Source organism: Tauraco erythrolophus, chromosome 14 (genome assembly GCF_009769465.1).
Source record: "Tauraco erythrolophus isolate bTauEry1 chromosome 14, bTauEry1.pri, whole genome shotgun sequence".
Classification (NCBI taxonomy): Eukaryota; Metazoa; Chordata; class Aves; order Musophagiformes; family Musophagidae; genus Tauraco; species Tauraco erythrolophus.
Window position 1 is genome coordinate 20,286,915 of NC_141478.1, and position 16,170 is coordinate 20,303,084.

The 16,170-nt window shown below is 37.6% G+C and overlaps 1 protein-coding gene across 1 annotated transcript in view; it reads right to left on the reverse strand.

Annotated features, from left to right (window-relative positions):
- The window catches only part of SCAPER (S-phase cyclin A associated protein in the ER), a 159,477-nt gene that overhangs the window by 27,647 nt on the left and 115,660 nt on the right, over window positions 1-16,170 (reverse strand). Inside the window, exons 26-27 of the mRNA XM_086620331.1 lie at window positions 10,922-11,151; window positions 6,903-7,058 (exon numbers count right to left, since the gene is read on the reverse strand). Of these exons, the coding sequence (XP_086476457.1) occupies window positions 6,903-7,058; window positions 10,922-11,151 (386 nt within the window). The remainder of the gene's footprint in view (window positions 1-6,902; window positions 7,059-10,921; window positions 11,152-16,170) is intronic.

Here is a 16,170-nt window from a genome sequence, read left to right on the forward strand (position 1 = left end):
TGCATAGTTTCAAGTCCTGTTGGCACATGAATCTGGCTGCACGTGACGAAGGAACCTGCATGGCTGCAAAAGGAGGGTGAGCTAACAGCTCTGGGACTACCATTGTTACAACTTTGATTTGTGTGTCTGTGGGCTCCTTAGTATTCCTCACTTTAAAATACCTTCTGATGTCCAATTACTTATTTTGCAGTATGCAGTAGCCAAAAACATGGTAACCGTCACTTAACTACACTCAAGTAACGAGAATGTTTATTTCCATAGTATCACATGAGAGCACAGCTCCTTTTGCCAACTAGTCCTTCTTAATTTCCATCTGAGCTTTTTCAACAGTACAAAACAGAAAAAACCCTCACGGTCAAACGATAACCCCAAATTAATTACTGTATATGATACCTCACAGAATTTTTTGTGACTATTCGTGATGAGAAGATTGGCCAATTTTACCAAAGGTTGAAGTTAGCTTGCTTTCAACTCTCGCTCCATCATTATTGTTAAACAATTCCATATGAAAAAGCTTACATTGCTGGATGAAATCCTTTTACTATTTTTGTGCTGCTCTGGAGCAGTGAATGAATCAAAATATACATAAAAAAGTCAATTGTAAAATAACTCAAAATGCAAACATTATTTTTTTCACATAAAAGACCAGGAATTTTAAAGTTATACCACAGGACAAAGCTGTTTTAAAAAAAAAAAAAAAAAAAAAAATCTGTCTGCTAGATTTGGTGGATTGAAGGAACTGTTAGAAATGTTTATTTTTGATGTTGCCTGTATTACAGTTAACGTGTGTATGAACAGGTCACTGGCTCCTGTTGGTTTTAACTGTCAGTTATAATCACTTTAAGCCTAAATGTTTACAATAAAAAGGTAAAAGACGTTATTCATACTGGTTGTGGCTTTAAAGTAGAAAAAAAAAGTATATGAGATGTTGAAAAATAGAGCATGAACCTTTGCGTGTACTGCGTTGAGCGATGTTGGTCAAGCCTGTCCCGCACTGGGTTTCATGTATTTAGCAGATTTTTAGTCCACCTCAAAGATCAGCCCAGTGAAAATTCAGTGCTAACTCTCAGGACACAGACTGAAGTAAAATCCCCCAAAACCTCTAACACGATGTCATACAAGAAACCTCGGTTTTACACAACTAAAGTCAAGAGAGGAGATTCCTATAGATGTAGCACCTTTTAATTCTCCTCTTTAAAGAAGCTTACTCTCTGTGTCTGTAACAGCTGCCAAAGTAAAATAGTCAGTATGGACAAAATCCCTTCAATTAATCACTGAAAGGAAGCAAGACTTACCGGATCTTTTACATTGGCTTATGTAGCTGGGAAAACAGATAGGCTTTCAAACTTTACCAAGTCTCTATATTTAACACAGAAAAACAGGCAAATATTTATATTACGGTCAAACAACCTGCAGGATCTTAAAAAGAAAAGTTTAATGAAATGCAGGGAATTTTCGTTATGGGCTGCCACTACGATTTTCAGCTTCTGCCATCAAGGAGTCTTGGGAATCGGTACTGAGTTTATGACTTAGAAAAAAGGTTTTAAGAATTTAAAAATATGGATATATCCATCCCAGAAAAGAAAGATACTAAACAGTGGTACTTCATTGCTTAAAATATACCACTATTTATTAAAAACAGGAATTCAATACAGCTTGATGAGAAACAGCATACTCTGCAGAACAAGTATAAAACTGCAATTTCTCCAAGCTTCAATAGGAGCAAACTGTTTATATCTGAAAATATATTGTTTTAAAGACTGACCGAGCTAACAAGCAGACAAGCCTCTCTAAGGGTATACATTATAATGTTTGTATATTTGAAATATATACTCCTGATTAAAAACATGAAGCCAAATGGAAACACGAGTTTTCAAAAGGCTTACAATATAATCTGTTGTTGTTTTTTTTATTATTAGGATTTAAAACCTATCATCTGTACTTTTTGCTTCTAAATTATTTTATTTAGAAAGAGATGTCAACGTAAAGAGGCAAAATAATAATAAAAGAAAAATACAGAAGTATTTAGCACCTGTCAGACTTTGTTGTAACTCACACTGCCAAGCTAGGAATCGCAGTACTGTGTAAAAGTGGCGATCTGAACCCTTCCAGTAATTTCAAGAACAAGTTTTAGTTCACTGGCAGTGCTTGCTGGGCCTGCTGTCCATGGGAAGCGGTGAGAAGCACAGCCAGCGTTCGGGCAGACTTGTGTCTGATTGGCCACCTGGCAGCCAAAACAGACATTATCTTAATTACTGTAATAAAACTGAAAACAGACCAGCCTACTTCCTCGCGTATCTGTGACACGACAGTCACTATTTTCCTGGATCAAACCCTGTCTATCTGCAGCATTCCGCTGCTGCAGCTTGGAATCCACGACTTCATTACCAGTTGACACAGATTTATAGGTATCCCAGTGCTGCTGTGAGATAACACCTAACTAACAATCGAGCTACCGTCCTGCTATGACACTCTGTTTTCCTAGATGAATGGGGGAACTTGCAAACATTTCTTACATCAAGAAAACAGTAAAATTTTGAAAAAGTTGATGTCTCAAGAAGTGACATGATTTGAGGGATTATTATTTGCGATGTTGTCCTTCTGCACAACTCACTCTCCTGCTTGTGTCTGTGTTATTGCCAGTCCAAGGTACTGCTCTTGGGGAGAACGTTCTTCCTCAGTGATTAACTCTTACACTGCACTACTGCTGATACTTTCCTCCTGCTGTTTGCATTCACTCTGGGGTTAATACGAATTTCTTCATCCATACTAATGGACAAAAGTGAAATAAGACATGAACAACCGTCCTCTACAGAGTATCAACTAAACTTCTTGGACAGAAATCTTCATTCCAGAGACTTGTAGGGAAAAAAGAGATACAGATTTGATGAACACTGGGCAGTGCAGGAAAAGACAGGAACGTAAGCAAGATCCTCGTTATGCTGATGAAGGACTTGCCATATATTTTCTTACTTAGTCTTCACTCCTCCTTTCAAGGAAGGGTGAGCTGGGGTGGCATGGCCGTATTTTTATTAATGCTCCTTGCATTCCATGCCTGCTCATTGTTTTCTGTCTTTTGTTTACAAGCCAAGCATGTTCCATACATATATTCAGGACTCAAGAGCCCAAAATAGGCCTTATCTCTCATAGTTACCATAATAAACTCTGGAGAACAAAGCTGCTGTCCTGAACATTGCTAATGGACATCTGACTTGGACACAAATTGCAAGACAGATTCATACGGCCATATAAACCAGTGTTATTCTGTATAAAGTCTAATATTTTGTGCTTTATTTCAATTTAATAAAAATGTCTCTGTTTTCAATTCTGGCTACTGTTACCTTAATAACCAGTAAAACACAGGTGAGCACTATCATGGTCACAGTTTTCAAGCCCAAGTATCAAATGTCAGGTTGGCCTTTTGCTCAGCAAACAGAAATAGCTAGATATTCAAACCTGCTGTATTTTATGAATTCTCACTACATGCAATAAGGGACAGTACCGTATTTTCAGCTCTCATACACCCTTTTTTAACTCATCTGGGAGAAAGAAGCTCTCACCTCCATTGCTAGCAATGGATGCAACACAGCAAAAGAAAAATGGGACTTCCAGCTGGAGGTCTCAAGACACTCTCACTGATTCCTACTGTGTAACAGAAGAGGGTATAAAAATTATCAAAACAAGGTTCACATGGGGTTACAAGTTATTAACATTTTCAACAAATGATCTCTCATATCTGTTACACAGTATTTGGAAAATGTGCTGTTACATCCACAGCAAAACTTCAATTAAAAGAATCAATCTAGCATTTATTAGCCAGTACCAAAAATGATCATTTGAGAAGTAAGATCAATATCAAAGTTAAATCTTTTTAAAGGCCTTGACCATTAATGAAAAGAAAATCCCTCTCTTATTATAAGATATGTTTATAACATAAGTTGAGAATGGATTCCCTCATTCCAATAACTTTTTATGATGTTAAAATTGAGAAACCTCCAATTTATGTTTCTACATTAGCAAGACTTTCCTTTATTGTATCTAACTCTATGACTTTGGGCTTTTTTTTTTTTCCTAAGTCTACCATGGGAATAAAAAAAGAGTATCTCAGTTTACGTCTTAAAATTCTATCAGCTACATTATATCAGCCACACACCTCATTTAATACTTAATGCTGACACATGTATCTGATACAATCTGAGGCTATTTTCTAGTAATCGTTATTGTGACATCCTGCCTGATGCAGAGGTACATGCAGGTAGGCACTTCAGGAAGTAGGTGCTTCACTGAGATCTCTTCCCTGCCTACAAATTTGTTTTCTATAAAGTAACTGCCAAATAAACACCGGGTATCGGTGCAGAGCTCAGTTTAGAAACATTCCACTAAGTTTGGGAGTTTTATGAAACGTTCTTGCGAGGAAGACAGGAAAGTCTGGACTGACAGCTCTTCCTACATTGGAGCTCCAGAAGTGGCCTAACACACTTTGTACCCACAGGACAGGATCTCTTAATCATTGAAAACTTGAGTTGGAGCATGTAACTTCTGTCCCTCTGAGGATATCGCAGATTACAGTTCCAGTAAAGTTCGTAACAGCCTGGTGGGGTCTGAAAGCAAAGGAGGAGGATCATGCAGCGCTTGGCCGCTTCTACTCATAAAGGATTTCATTGTTGCAGGAGCTGCGGATGGCTTGGGAGCTCTGAGGTGGTCCTGGTGTGTCAGCCACCCAGCAGCACCCACTGTCCCATCAGCTTCCCACTATGCTACTCAGTGGCACAGTACACTAAGATCTGTGTGCATTACAAAGAGCACTGTATAAAAATCTTCTAATGCATTTAATATGGAATGAAAACTTTGTATATGATAAATAATAGCCTGGAATAGTTTTATCAGAAAAAAACAAATTAATTTTGTGTCCCCCATGATCACCATGAGGGAGCATAAAGTTCCCAACCTGGAAACATTCTAAATAGGAGGATATATCAAAAGAACAATTCAAAATTGCTCTTGCAAAAACAGTGAAAGCCTGATATTTCGAAAACTTCTTTTCATGCTACGCTGTCAGAGCACTGGTAGTACTTACTAGACTTTTTTCCTTTCAGGAACAACTTCAAAAGTTTTATGATCAGAGCGGTTAGTTACTCTGCCGTACAGAGGAGTAACATACAGCATGTTTGCTTGGTGCTCGAGGATGCATCGACTGAGCTGGAGAACGGGAAATGCTGGATTCCGACTGGACAGGCTGCATTGCCTCCTACTACTATTTACCAGGAATAAAGAGGCAGCTGTATTTCGCACAAAGAGAGGTCGCCCTTTGTGCTGCAGATCATGTGTCACACAACACGTACCACCGTACTGTGACATAGTTAAGAATTCAATAAATTTGAGCTCTGTTTCTGCCACCTTGATCTGCGTTTGGCAATACCTTTTTCCATTTAAATCACCCTGTACCGTGACGGAATTACACTCCGCATTCACTTCTTAAATGAGAGTGGGCTCAGGTGATGAAAGACATTGAATTTAAACTGCCCTTCTAATCAGTTACACCAAAGCTTTTGATCTAAAAGTGAAAGACAACAGCTTTGAAATCTCCAAGTTCATTCCTCTTGTTTCTTTTCATGTTCAAATGAACAATCCGACCTGGAAATCGGGAACAATCAGCAACTTTGGATACAATCGAAAGCGTTGTTCGTTATATGCAGGTAGTGAGAACAGATACTCCTTGGTGTAACTGTGAAGAAAAACACTCAGTCTTCCAAAATTATTATTCTGCTACAAAGCACAGATGTTCTTGGAAGAAATACTTGCGCAGTGCTGTAGTATTTTGAGGTGCAAAGATCTCTACTACTTGAGTGAAGCATGTGCCTGCTTCAGAAATGGCAAATATTATACTACTCACTCTTGTAGCCAGAACTATTATTCCACTAAGAGAAGGGTGATTTTTTTTTTTAATTTTTTTTTAGTATGCATCTGACTTTTGGCAGTGCTGTCCTGGAATGTAAAACGCCAAGTTGGCAGCTTTCAGAAAGGGAAATTTCAGTAAGTTGGGATGGTCTCTTTGGGCTCATATTTCTTGCAGTTGTTTTTCCATGTGCCTGTGTCCCCGAGTTACCAGCAACAGCTCTTACCTACAGCTTTGTTTCTTATTTTATGTTTTATTAACTCTAGTTTTTCAATCCTCGCATTATTTTACTCTTCAGGAATTCATTGTAAAGTTCTGTCAGCCTTGTCTTTTCCTGAAATGCGTAACGGTCTAAAGGTGGTAGGTTCTAGTATGTGGACTCCAAAGCTTTGAAATTTTGACTCTCTCAGTGTCAGGCTGTCCTACGACGAAGATTACAGAAGTGCAGATTTGCTAGTGGACACATACCTCATGCTTACTCCCCACAACCCTGGTTAGGTTACTATAATGAACATTTTGCATTAGAAAATTCCCTGACAAATCCAGTAACACTTTTCTTTACAGAAAATATGATTCCCTTACTAACACTGGTATTTTAAAGAATTAGGCTGCTCTAGAGACAAATCAATTAAGAGTTGATTTTAGCTGATAATAAAACACCTCTTGAAGTCCTTAGGACTGGACACTTAAAATTAGTAGTGATAAAACCCTCTCTGTAATGACGAGTAAAGGAGATAAAGTTTGCAATTCTGATAAATGACTTACAAGAATCAAGGCTCAGTGCAGGTAACTAATTACAGTTCAATGGTGAAAGGGTGAGCAGAGCGAATTTCCTGCCCTGTTTCTTTACCGGTTGTTACCGTGTGACTAAGAACAGTTCTGTTTAACAGCCTCATCAGAACGCTCGCTTCCATGAAGGCGGTGTTGGCATGTGCGGTGTTGGCACGGGGTTACAACGGCTGCTGCTTGAAGAACGTATTACAGATGACAGACCAAGTGCACCTACCTTCCGTTGACAGCAAAACACAGCCGACATATTCCATGCAACACTGCTGTGGCATTTTGTAGAAAAGTTGCTATTTTGGGATTCTCATCGACAGGGCCTTGAACAGAGAGGAAACAGCAACACAGCTTGTCTATCAATCCAATGTTCACCACGTAACTAGAAAGAGAGGAAAAATTGTATTAAAAAAACAGTCCCATGCCAGTTTTGGTAACTTTGTGAAGGAAGTAACTTCTGCTTCTCTGCTATCAAACCATGCAAAATGCAGGTTATGATTACTTAAATAATCTTTCTGGAAGTGTTCAATAAAACAATTCAAATTACAATAACTTCAGATCTGGCTCTTGTAACTATCAGTAGTTTTTGTTAAGAGATCTGTCTGTTGTAGGATAATTTGTATTATATTGTACAAGAAAGATGAGTGTAAATGTTTATTTTACCATACTCCTAGAAGGACAATGGAATTTTGCCATAGTTAAATGATTTATAATAATCTTGATAGCTCTGCAACAGCACAATTTCTTTTTAGCATGAAGAGATAAACTTTGTAAAACACACTAATTCAAGAAGACAAGGATGTTACCCAGATAACGTTTTATTGCAATACGTATATCATAACAACTACTGCCCAGCTGTTTTTTGTTTTTTTTTTTTTTTTTTTCTTTTTAAAGTGCATGTAACAATTAAGAGACTCATAGAACATGCAAGCAAAAACTTTCTATCATCACTATAGAAGAATTAGGATCAGAAAGTCTCCTCAGGAGCTCAACCAAAACTCAACACAGAGAAAACCATGCTAGTGATTTTTTTTTTTAAACTGAAAACTCCTCTTTCTTTTTTATTATGAGAGTAGATCAGATCACTGTTGCTGATCATCAGACGACTACTGCTGAAGTTTCTTCTTTGAATTTCTAAAAGCTTGGAAAGCTATACCAAAAAATTTGCTGTTCGTTCTTGTACCAAGATCTCTCTGTCCACACCAGGTTCTCTCATGCTTTGATCATCACCACCTCCACTTAACTGTGCACACAGATAATCTTTTTTCCATGTTACTTTGCTAATATGACCTAACTTCATGTACTCTCCTTTTACTACCACAAACATTCAGCTACTCAGACTTCACTCTGTCTCAACCATTCATTCTGTTGACTTATATGACATGAACTTCCCTTGTGGAGACAAATATCCTGCTGCAATCACCTTCTCCTTCTCTTTAGCCCCTGATTTTCTTTGTGCTTTCCTCTACTCTTACCAAGCAGGAGAAACTTCTTGTAAAAATCAGAACAGCTGTTATATCCTGTCCTCCACCTGACTTAACAAACATAGGGAACCAATTGCTTTCAGATACCATCAACTGATTCCCTGTTTTCACACTGATAGTCTATACTAAACCATCCTGTTACTAATATTACTCCATCGTACCCGCTGTTCTGTCTACTTGCTTGTCACGTCCACTTGTTAAGAGATTGGCTCTTTGAACGTAGGCTCCTTGAGATAGGAACACCGTTGGCTATACGGGTCCATAACGTAAAGACTACCTCGACTTGACAAAGTAGGGAATTATTAATATTTAAAATAATTGATAAAATAGTTATTAACACTAATTAAATAATAATTATTCCAGTAAATAAATAATACTGATTAGATAATCCTTGTCCCAGGAGCTGTACAAGTATTTATTAAAAATAACTATTACCTCACATATCTGACAATTTGATATTGAAAAAACAGGGACTTTTAAGATTAAGAGGAATAAATCTCTCCATTTTTCAGACAGTGTTGTTGCTCAAAGACTAATCTCTCTTCAGGGCTAGCAGCTAGACTTTCTGCCAAAGTTTACCCTGCTGACATAAAGCTTTTGGAAGCAATGAAACTAATAAAGAATAAAAATACACTGAATATAAAGCAAGAAGTCTGACTGCAGTATGAAAGATTTTTAAAGCTGCTGAAGTAAAGCAGTTAAAAACACTTAAAGATGAAGGTTATTAATTGCACGCTCCCTGCTCGGTAAGTTTGATTTGTCTGTTCTATTTGGCAACATGAAAGGTTACCAGCATTAGGTTTCTTGCAGATGTTGATCTAAGCAATCCACCTGATCATACAGGTGATAAGCAAGCTCTCCCATACTAGCAGAACAATTCCAGGAACAGAGCGGGGTGTTAGATACATCACAGTCACAGAGAAATGCTGAGTGCTAGAAATCTCTCTGTGAAATAGGAGGCAAGAGGAAGAACTAAATAAAATACAGCTAATACTGACAGATGATTACTTACAAAAAGGCACAACCATTCTCATCAATATTCTCTTCCTTTTTCCTTAGGAACATCTCTACAGTCTGACTGACACCTGCAAAACACGTTCATTGTCCCCCTTCCTTCACACCAACACCTGGACACAAAGCGCTGCTCTTTCGGCAGACAAAAACGGATGAGTTTTCGGTCTATAGGGACTATTCTTTAATGGCATCTGGAGACAATGAGAAGAAGCATGAAGCCCTCCCCTTCTTGAAGAATTGAGCGTACAGACAAGTGGAATGTCAAAGCTCTCTAATCTATTGCCTCCATCTCCGAGTCTTTTTACCTATGGTAGCATAGTTCCAATATTTTGGCTACTCTTTTGATACCCAGATAGTGTGTAGGTAATTGTTGTTCATGCATCAAGTCTACTAGCCTCAAATAAAAAAAAAAAATTATTTCAACTTTCCTCTTTCTTTTCCCATCCTCCTGAAACTCTCACTTAATCAACTCCACAAGGACATACGATACAATGACCTGGAGGTGAAAGATTCTCATTAATAGAATTTGTCTGGTTTTGACTAGTTTAAAATGCCCTCTCTCTTTTTTTCCTAATTGCACTATTACCTTGTCATCGTGCCTTTCATTCTCCTTTTATAACCAGATCCCCTAAAGTGCCTCAGGTGAGGGACCTAGTTGGATTCTCATGTATCTTCTCATCTTAAGGGTATGCCTGTGCTTGGCCCAGTCAGTGTCAGATGTCTGCTCAGCACAAATATCAATAAGCAGACCTCCCACCCTCCCATTCATAAACAGAGAGAATACAACATCCTGAAATTTCACACTCTTTCAAAATCTGTTTGAGGAGATGGTGGGTTACTTGAGAACAATAAAGTTTTAGAGGTCACTGGTATCTATGACAACTATTTGTTTTGCTTTCCTCCTCCAGCTGTCTTTTTTGTACCCGTCAGCATCATATCAGACTTGAAAAGTCTGAAGATGCTCACTGTGACACATTTTCAGTAGCATATAATCAGAATTTCATTTCTTCAGAGGGCTGAAGATGTACTTATGGCTATTTATATAATTTACTAGTGAAACTCCACACTTTTAGAATGAACTGTTGGATATGTATTAGTTTTACATACATATAACATATATATTAGATATATTAATTATATATATTAATATCGTGTTTTTACCAAAGAATTAGAATGTTTCAAGTAAAAATGAGCAAAACAATGTGTTCTCTTTTACTCTACTGTTACAACTCACTGAGTTATTCTGATTGACATTTTGCACAAGAAATACACTTAGAAAATAAAACTGCTATTAAAATACAGCTACATTATAAAAGTTGAAATCAGATTGTAGGAATTATTGGGTAATCTTTATAACAGGAAGTATGCATTTTATGGCAAACTTATATGAATGTATGTATGATATGCAGGACCATGCAGCCAACAGGCACACACAGTTGGCACAGGGAATTGAGAGAAAATAATGAAAATATGGAAGCTGATTCCTGTGTAACTTGCAGAAGAAACTGACGGAAAGAACACAAAAAAAACAAGTCCAGAGACTCCCGGTTTTCTGTATCTTTGTCTCTGCAGTTTTTTGAAGAATATTTTTGTTTCAGAATATCACATTTAAATAGTTTTCTTGACTACACACAAACTACTCTTACTAAGTTAAGAGTTAGAGCAGTTTGTTCCTTCCTTAAATCATGGCAAATTTCTTTCTCGGTAGCAAAGAAGGTTTACAGAATTTTCATTATTTTTTTCTAACCTGATCAGGTCTTGAACTCTGCTGTTGAAGGCTTCCACTTGTGAGGATTTACTTTTCACTTCCTGTAATATCTTCAGTGCAGTAGAGTGGTTGTTTCCATCTGGGAAGCTGGAGATTAAACATCTGAAAATCACGGCAGTTATCCTCAGAAGTCCTGTTGTTAAATCTTCAAATACCTGCTTATTTGCACTTCTGCCTGAAGTAGCATTATGGTCATCTGGAACACTAACCTAAGTAAAGAGAAAAAAAGAAAAAACAATCAGAATTGATTAAAAATAATCAAAGTTTGTAGAGAAACACTTAGAAAGTTGCATATGAGTATACCAAAAATATAGTAATATATTCCAGCAGTGCTGACGGACATTAAAGCATTTCAGATCAAGAAAACATCTATACCCCTTATGCAGACAGTATCAGCTAGAACAGAATAGATAAAGTCAAAACAGCATTTAGCGTACGAGAACTGAAGGAAGCCTTACAGCAGCAGAGTATGTCAGTAGTATGACTGTGGTGTTCCTATGCATACACAGGATTTTTGATGAGTCACGAGCAAAAAAAATTACCTTTTTTTTTTTTTAAACTTGACTGCAAATAAACACACTACTGAGATGGTTACCATGAAGACATGTTAAATGTCTAGGATACACAAAGCATACAGCAATACAGAGGAAAGCCAACTATTTTCTGCGGAAGGAACAGCGTTTACTGTTGTATGGTAATCACCTAATTTGGAAAAAAAACAATATACCGTCAGAAGGCTACTCAACAGTTTGACTCCTGAACAAACACCCCTACAAAAAGGAGAATTTTGAAAGGTAAAAGTTCTTGTGACACAGCAGGTACAACTGTGGCTCTTCATAGAAAAAGACAATATGCTTTGCAGGCAATACGAATGATCTTTGCAATGAGATCTAATCTCTGATGGACCTTCTCCTTCATAGCAAAAAATCCAACCAACCAATTACAGAAACAGTATCCTGAAGTAAGCGTCTAACACTGAAGAATTTCAATGTTAGAAAAATTACAAATTTTTTACCAAAAAAAGCGAGATCGATTGTGATAAAACTCAAACCCTAACTAAGAAGAAAAATAATTGTACCTGGAACAGCACTAGCTTGCCCTTAGGAAAGGGCCTACTGAGCAGGAGCTAGAGACAACCCACAGGAAGGCCACAGAAGGTGCCATCTGGTAACAACGGCAAAGGACGCTGGGGAATACAAAATCTTTTCCAATCTACAAACGGGTATTCAGTTGTGTTGCTGAGCTTCTGCTTACTTGAATTCAGAACAAATTATATTACCTGCTGAGGGACCCAAAGAGGCAACACAGAGCTGTTTTAAGCCAGAGAAAGAGGGAAACCTTCACTGAATTGAGTCAGGGGAATTATGGGGGTTCTCCTTCACACCTTTAAGTGTCAGAACTTCTCAGTCCAGCAGTTTACCACGAAAGCTAACCCAAAGTAGCTAACCATTTCAAAAAACTAAGTATTCGTCTCAGGCAAGAAGACCCTTAAAGGCACGGCTCCAAATCTTTCTTCAATACACATTTCTCTCATTCATCTTTTTTCAAAAAGAAAGAAAACTGCTGAATCTTCCAAAGTCTACAAAAACGAAGAGAGTCCTGATTTTGTAAAAAATGAAAGACAGTTGAAGTAGAAATTTCTGCCAGGAAGGGAGGGCAGGACACAGTAAAAAACCCTCTTTATCCTGACCAAATCTAATGAGAAGAAACCAACACACACACCCCCAAAACCAACCAACCAACCAAAACTCAACAAACAAGCAAATAACCCAAACAAACAAACAAACAAAACTACTAAGGAACTACCTAAGAAGACGGAAAAAAATCTGCACAAATTCTAGAGCACAATCTGATATGCTGGAACATTGTAAAGGATGACATGAATAACACAGTTCTAAAAGATGCAATGGGAAATACTTTCCTCCCACAAATCTCAAATAAGGCATGAAGAAAGTCTGAGCACTTTTATGGATACTTTCAGATTTTAACTATTAAAGGACAGCAAGAAAAACATGTCCCATGAATAAGGCCTGAGCTTCTCAATATAAAACATCACCTGATGACCATTTTTCCATCAGATGTCAGTCACTTGTCAATCACGTCACAAGCACAACATGCAGCTCTCTCTGAACAGACCTCAGAGGAACTGAATCCGATTTTTCTAAATCATTCAGCTAGAGGCCGTTCCTAAAAAAGGCAGGGAAGTTGAGATGTACAACACGTAAATCTGAAGACAAATCTATATGCAGGATATAGATCTGGAAGGAAATCCTCATAGAGAGTATAATTTATTATTATTAATTTTATTTTTTCATTTCTGCAGTCCAAGATCATTCAAGCCAGCTGAAATTCTGCCCTATTATGATCAAACAGTAAGTGAAGTGTGTGTGGAAGTCCTGCAGTTTTACAGGCAGGATACTGGCAGCACAGATGCATCCATCAAGACACGGGGCTCCTACGTACACTCCCTGTGCTTAATGCTGCTGGACTCCACGTATCACTAGACCTCTGTGGAGCTACTTTTATGAGACAGCTTGAGGCTTTCAACACTGTAATTAGTGATCAATATCGGCTAAAACTTTATTTTCGTTCCCCGTTAAAATCATTTACACTTGGTATATGCTAGTGAGGTCACAGAAAATCATTCTTCCCTGTATAGGTATCAGGAGGGATTTGGTAACACTTGGTGACAAAGAACAACATGCACATTTCTTTATTATTCATTAGCTTTGAGCCTTGTGCTGGTACTTAAAACTCATTGTAATAGTCTGTTTCTGGTGACGAGCCAAGTGAGCAAGTGAGAAGTCTTTAGCTGCTTATTCAAGTTCAATAGGAAAAAAAATATTATGTTGCTCCAGTAACTTCTGTTGACTAAAATAATTCATGCCTAATGATTCTAATTGCCCACTGAAACAGATGGATTAAGCTTTGCAATGTATAAATCAATTTAAATGTGGCGACTTTGTACTAGGAACGCCAAGTTTTAAAAATTGCTAACAAATGCTACTCGATGCTTTTTCACCTAAGATAAAAAACGATATACAAATTATTTCTTAAGAGAGTTAATAATATTTTGCAGTTGAGTCTTCCATTTGCTTTAAGGAAGAGTACTATGTCTATTTTTGTCTTCTAGTTGAGTGTACATGTAAGAACTATATTTTCTAAGTATATAGCCCTTAGCTACATAAGTTCATGCTTTAATATAAAACTGTTCTTCCTAATTTGTAAAATCAGCACAATTGCTTAATGCAGAGCTGATTTTTCACATTTGATTTTTGGGGAAAGTGTGTGTATGTGTACAAATATGAAGTGAGAAAAAAACATGGGTTTTATACTATGTATGTCAAAGAAGAGATAGAAGGAAATAATGTTTCACAGAAAATGCATACATCTGAACTTAATTCCTACCTTTAATATCTTCCATTTATATGAATTGAAATGACTGAAGAAAGATCAGCTCTTTTACTGAAGAAGAAATTGATGGGATAGTGTGAAAACGTGTTGAGATTTATGTTCAAAATTAATTGGGGTGCTTGCAAAAGTGATGTATTACTTCGCTTGTTGATTATTATATCAAGCAAGGGGGTAGGAAATGTTAAGATTTAATAGTGTAATTATGAAAGCTTTCAAGCTCTTGTTTCTTTGTGTTGATTACAGAAGGAGTTCATGATACTCAGAGAAACCGTGTTTGCTGAAGGTGGGCTTTGGATGAATAAATGTTAAAACATTACACATCTTTATTTCTGAGGTTTAAGAGTTTAACTGACACCAATCTATAGGTGAGATTACACCCTTAAACTTTGACTTGTCAAGTATTTAGCATAAAGCATTTTTAAATCACAAAGGAAAATCAGGAAAAACGTAACTATTGTTCCATTATTTGACACATCCACCACCTCAATGCTATCTTAGCATTTATGATGACTGCCTATGCTGGGCCTAATCAAGAACTCCTACTTTCTTCTAATCAGTTCTTGAGCCAGAACGCTCTGATGACCAGATTCTCAGCTCTGGTACAGTCTCCATACAGCAGTTCAGCTGTTCAGCAGAGAATTCCTTCTGAGCAGGGATTCCCTTGCTTGTGCAGAGCTGCCATAAGCTCTTCAGCTCTGCCCAGCATCTAGGACTTAATCCTGCAAGATGCTGAACAATATGGCCCCAATCCAGCGAAGCACTTAGGTGCACATTTAATATAGCTGAATATATTACTCCATTCTGACTCATGTCACCAAAAGTACCTCCGCATATCAGAGCACTTTTATTTTTGTGCTAACAACAACAAAAAAAATCCAGTTTCCAGTTAGCAACACAGAGCCCTGTCACTGAAAACTCATTTATGTTTTTATTTGTCTCATAAAAAGCACAATCCTTCATAGCCACGAAGAATCTTAAATATAGAGCTGCTAAACCTAAACGGAAAGCATTCAAACCTTTTGAAGCACCTGATTTCTGTTCATTTGGTCACTTATGTTGTACTCTTCTCCCATTAACAGTGGTGATTTTCTGCTTCTGGCATGTGTAAGTCCTTGGGCTTGCCTCAAAAACACTCTGGAAAATGAATACTTTCAAAATAGTATCTACAGGATGTCAGACTTTCTATATTGCAACTAGTGAAACTAAAGAAATGGAAATGGCCTGGGAAGTCTATGGGCTTGAGATGGTGCAGAATGTTCCACTTTTAAATTCTCTACCCTTAAATACTTCAGTATGTCATCATTTCTCCTACCTCAGCCTTATTTTCAAGATTTACTACAGGATTAACGCATTGGCTTCCTACTGAAGCAAATAAACAAAATGTGAATTTTTGGTCTCATAAAAGTTACATTATTAACAAGAAAGAAGAAGACATGAAGTTTTTGTGCTTTTTCACATGGCCAACACTGACTAAACTGCTTTAGAAACAACCTGATTCACAGAGCTGACATCTAACTGAGCTCCTTTTTTGCCAGCCTTGATAGTTCTAGGTGCTGGTCCTCAGGTGTCCAGCTAGAACTGAAGGCAGAGGCAGTGCAGGTTTTTTTACATATCTTAGTGACCAGTAAGGTAGAAACTTCCCACACAGTCCTGTTAGTGGGGACCAGAAGGAGCGTCAATGCCACAACAGCTGAACACTGTGGAGACAGAATGTAATTTCAAAATGGACCACAACAGCTGAGAAGCACGGATGTGCCTCTGACTTTGTAATTCTTGTCGCAATCATTGCAAACAAACATGAAGCTGCCTGACTT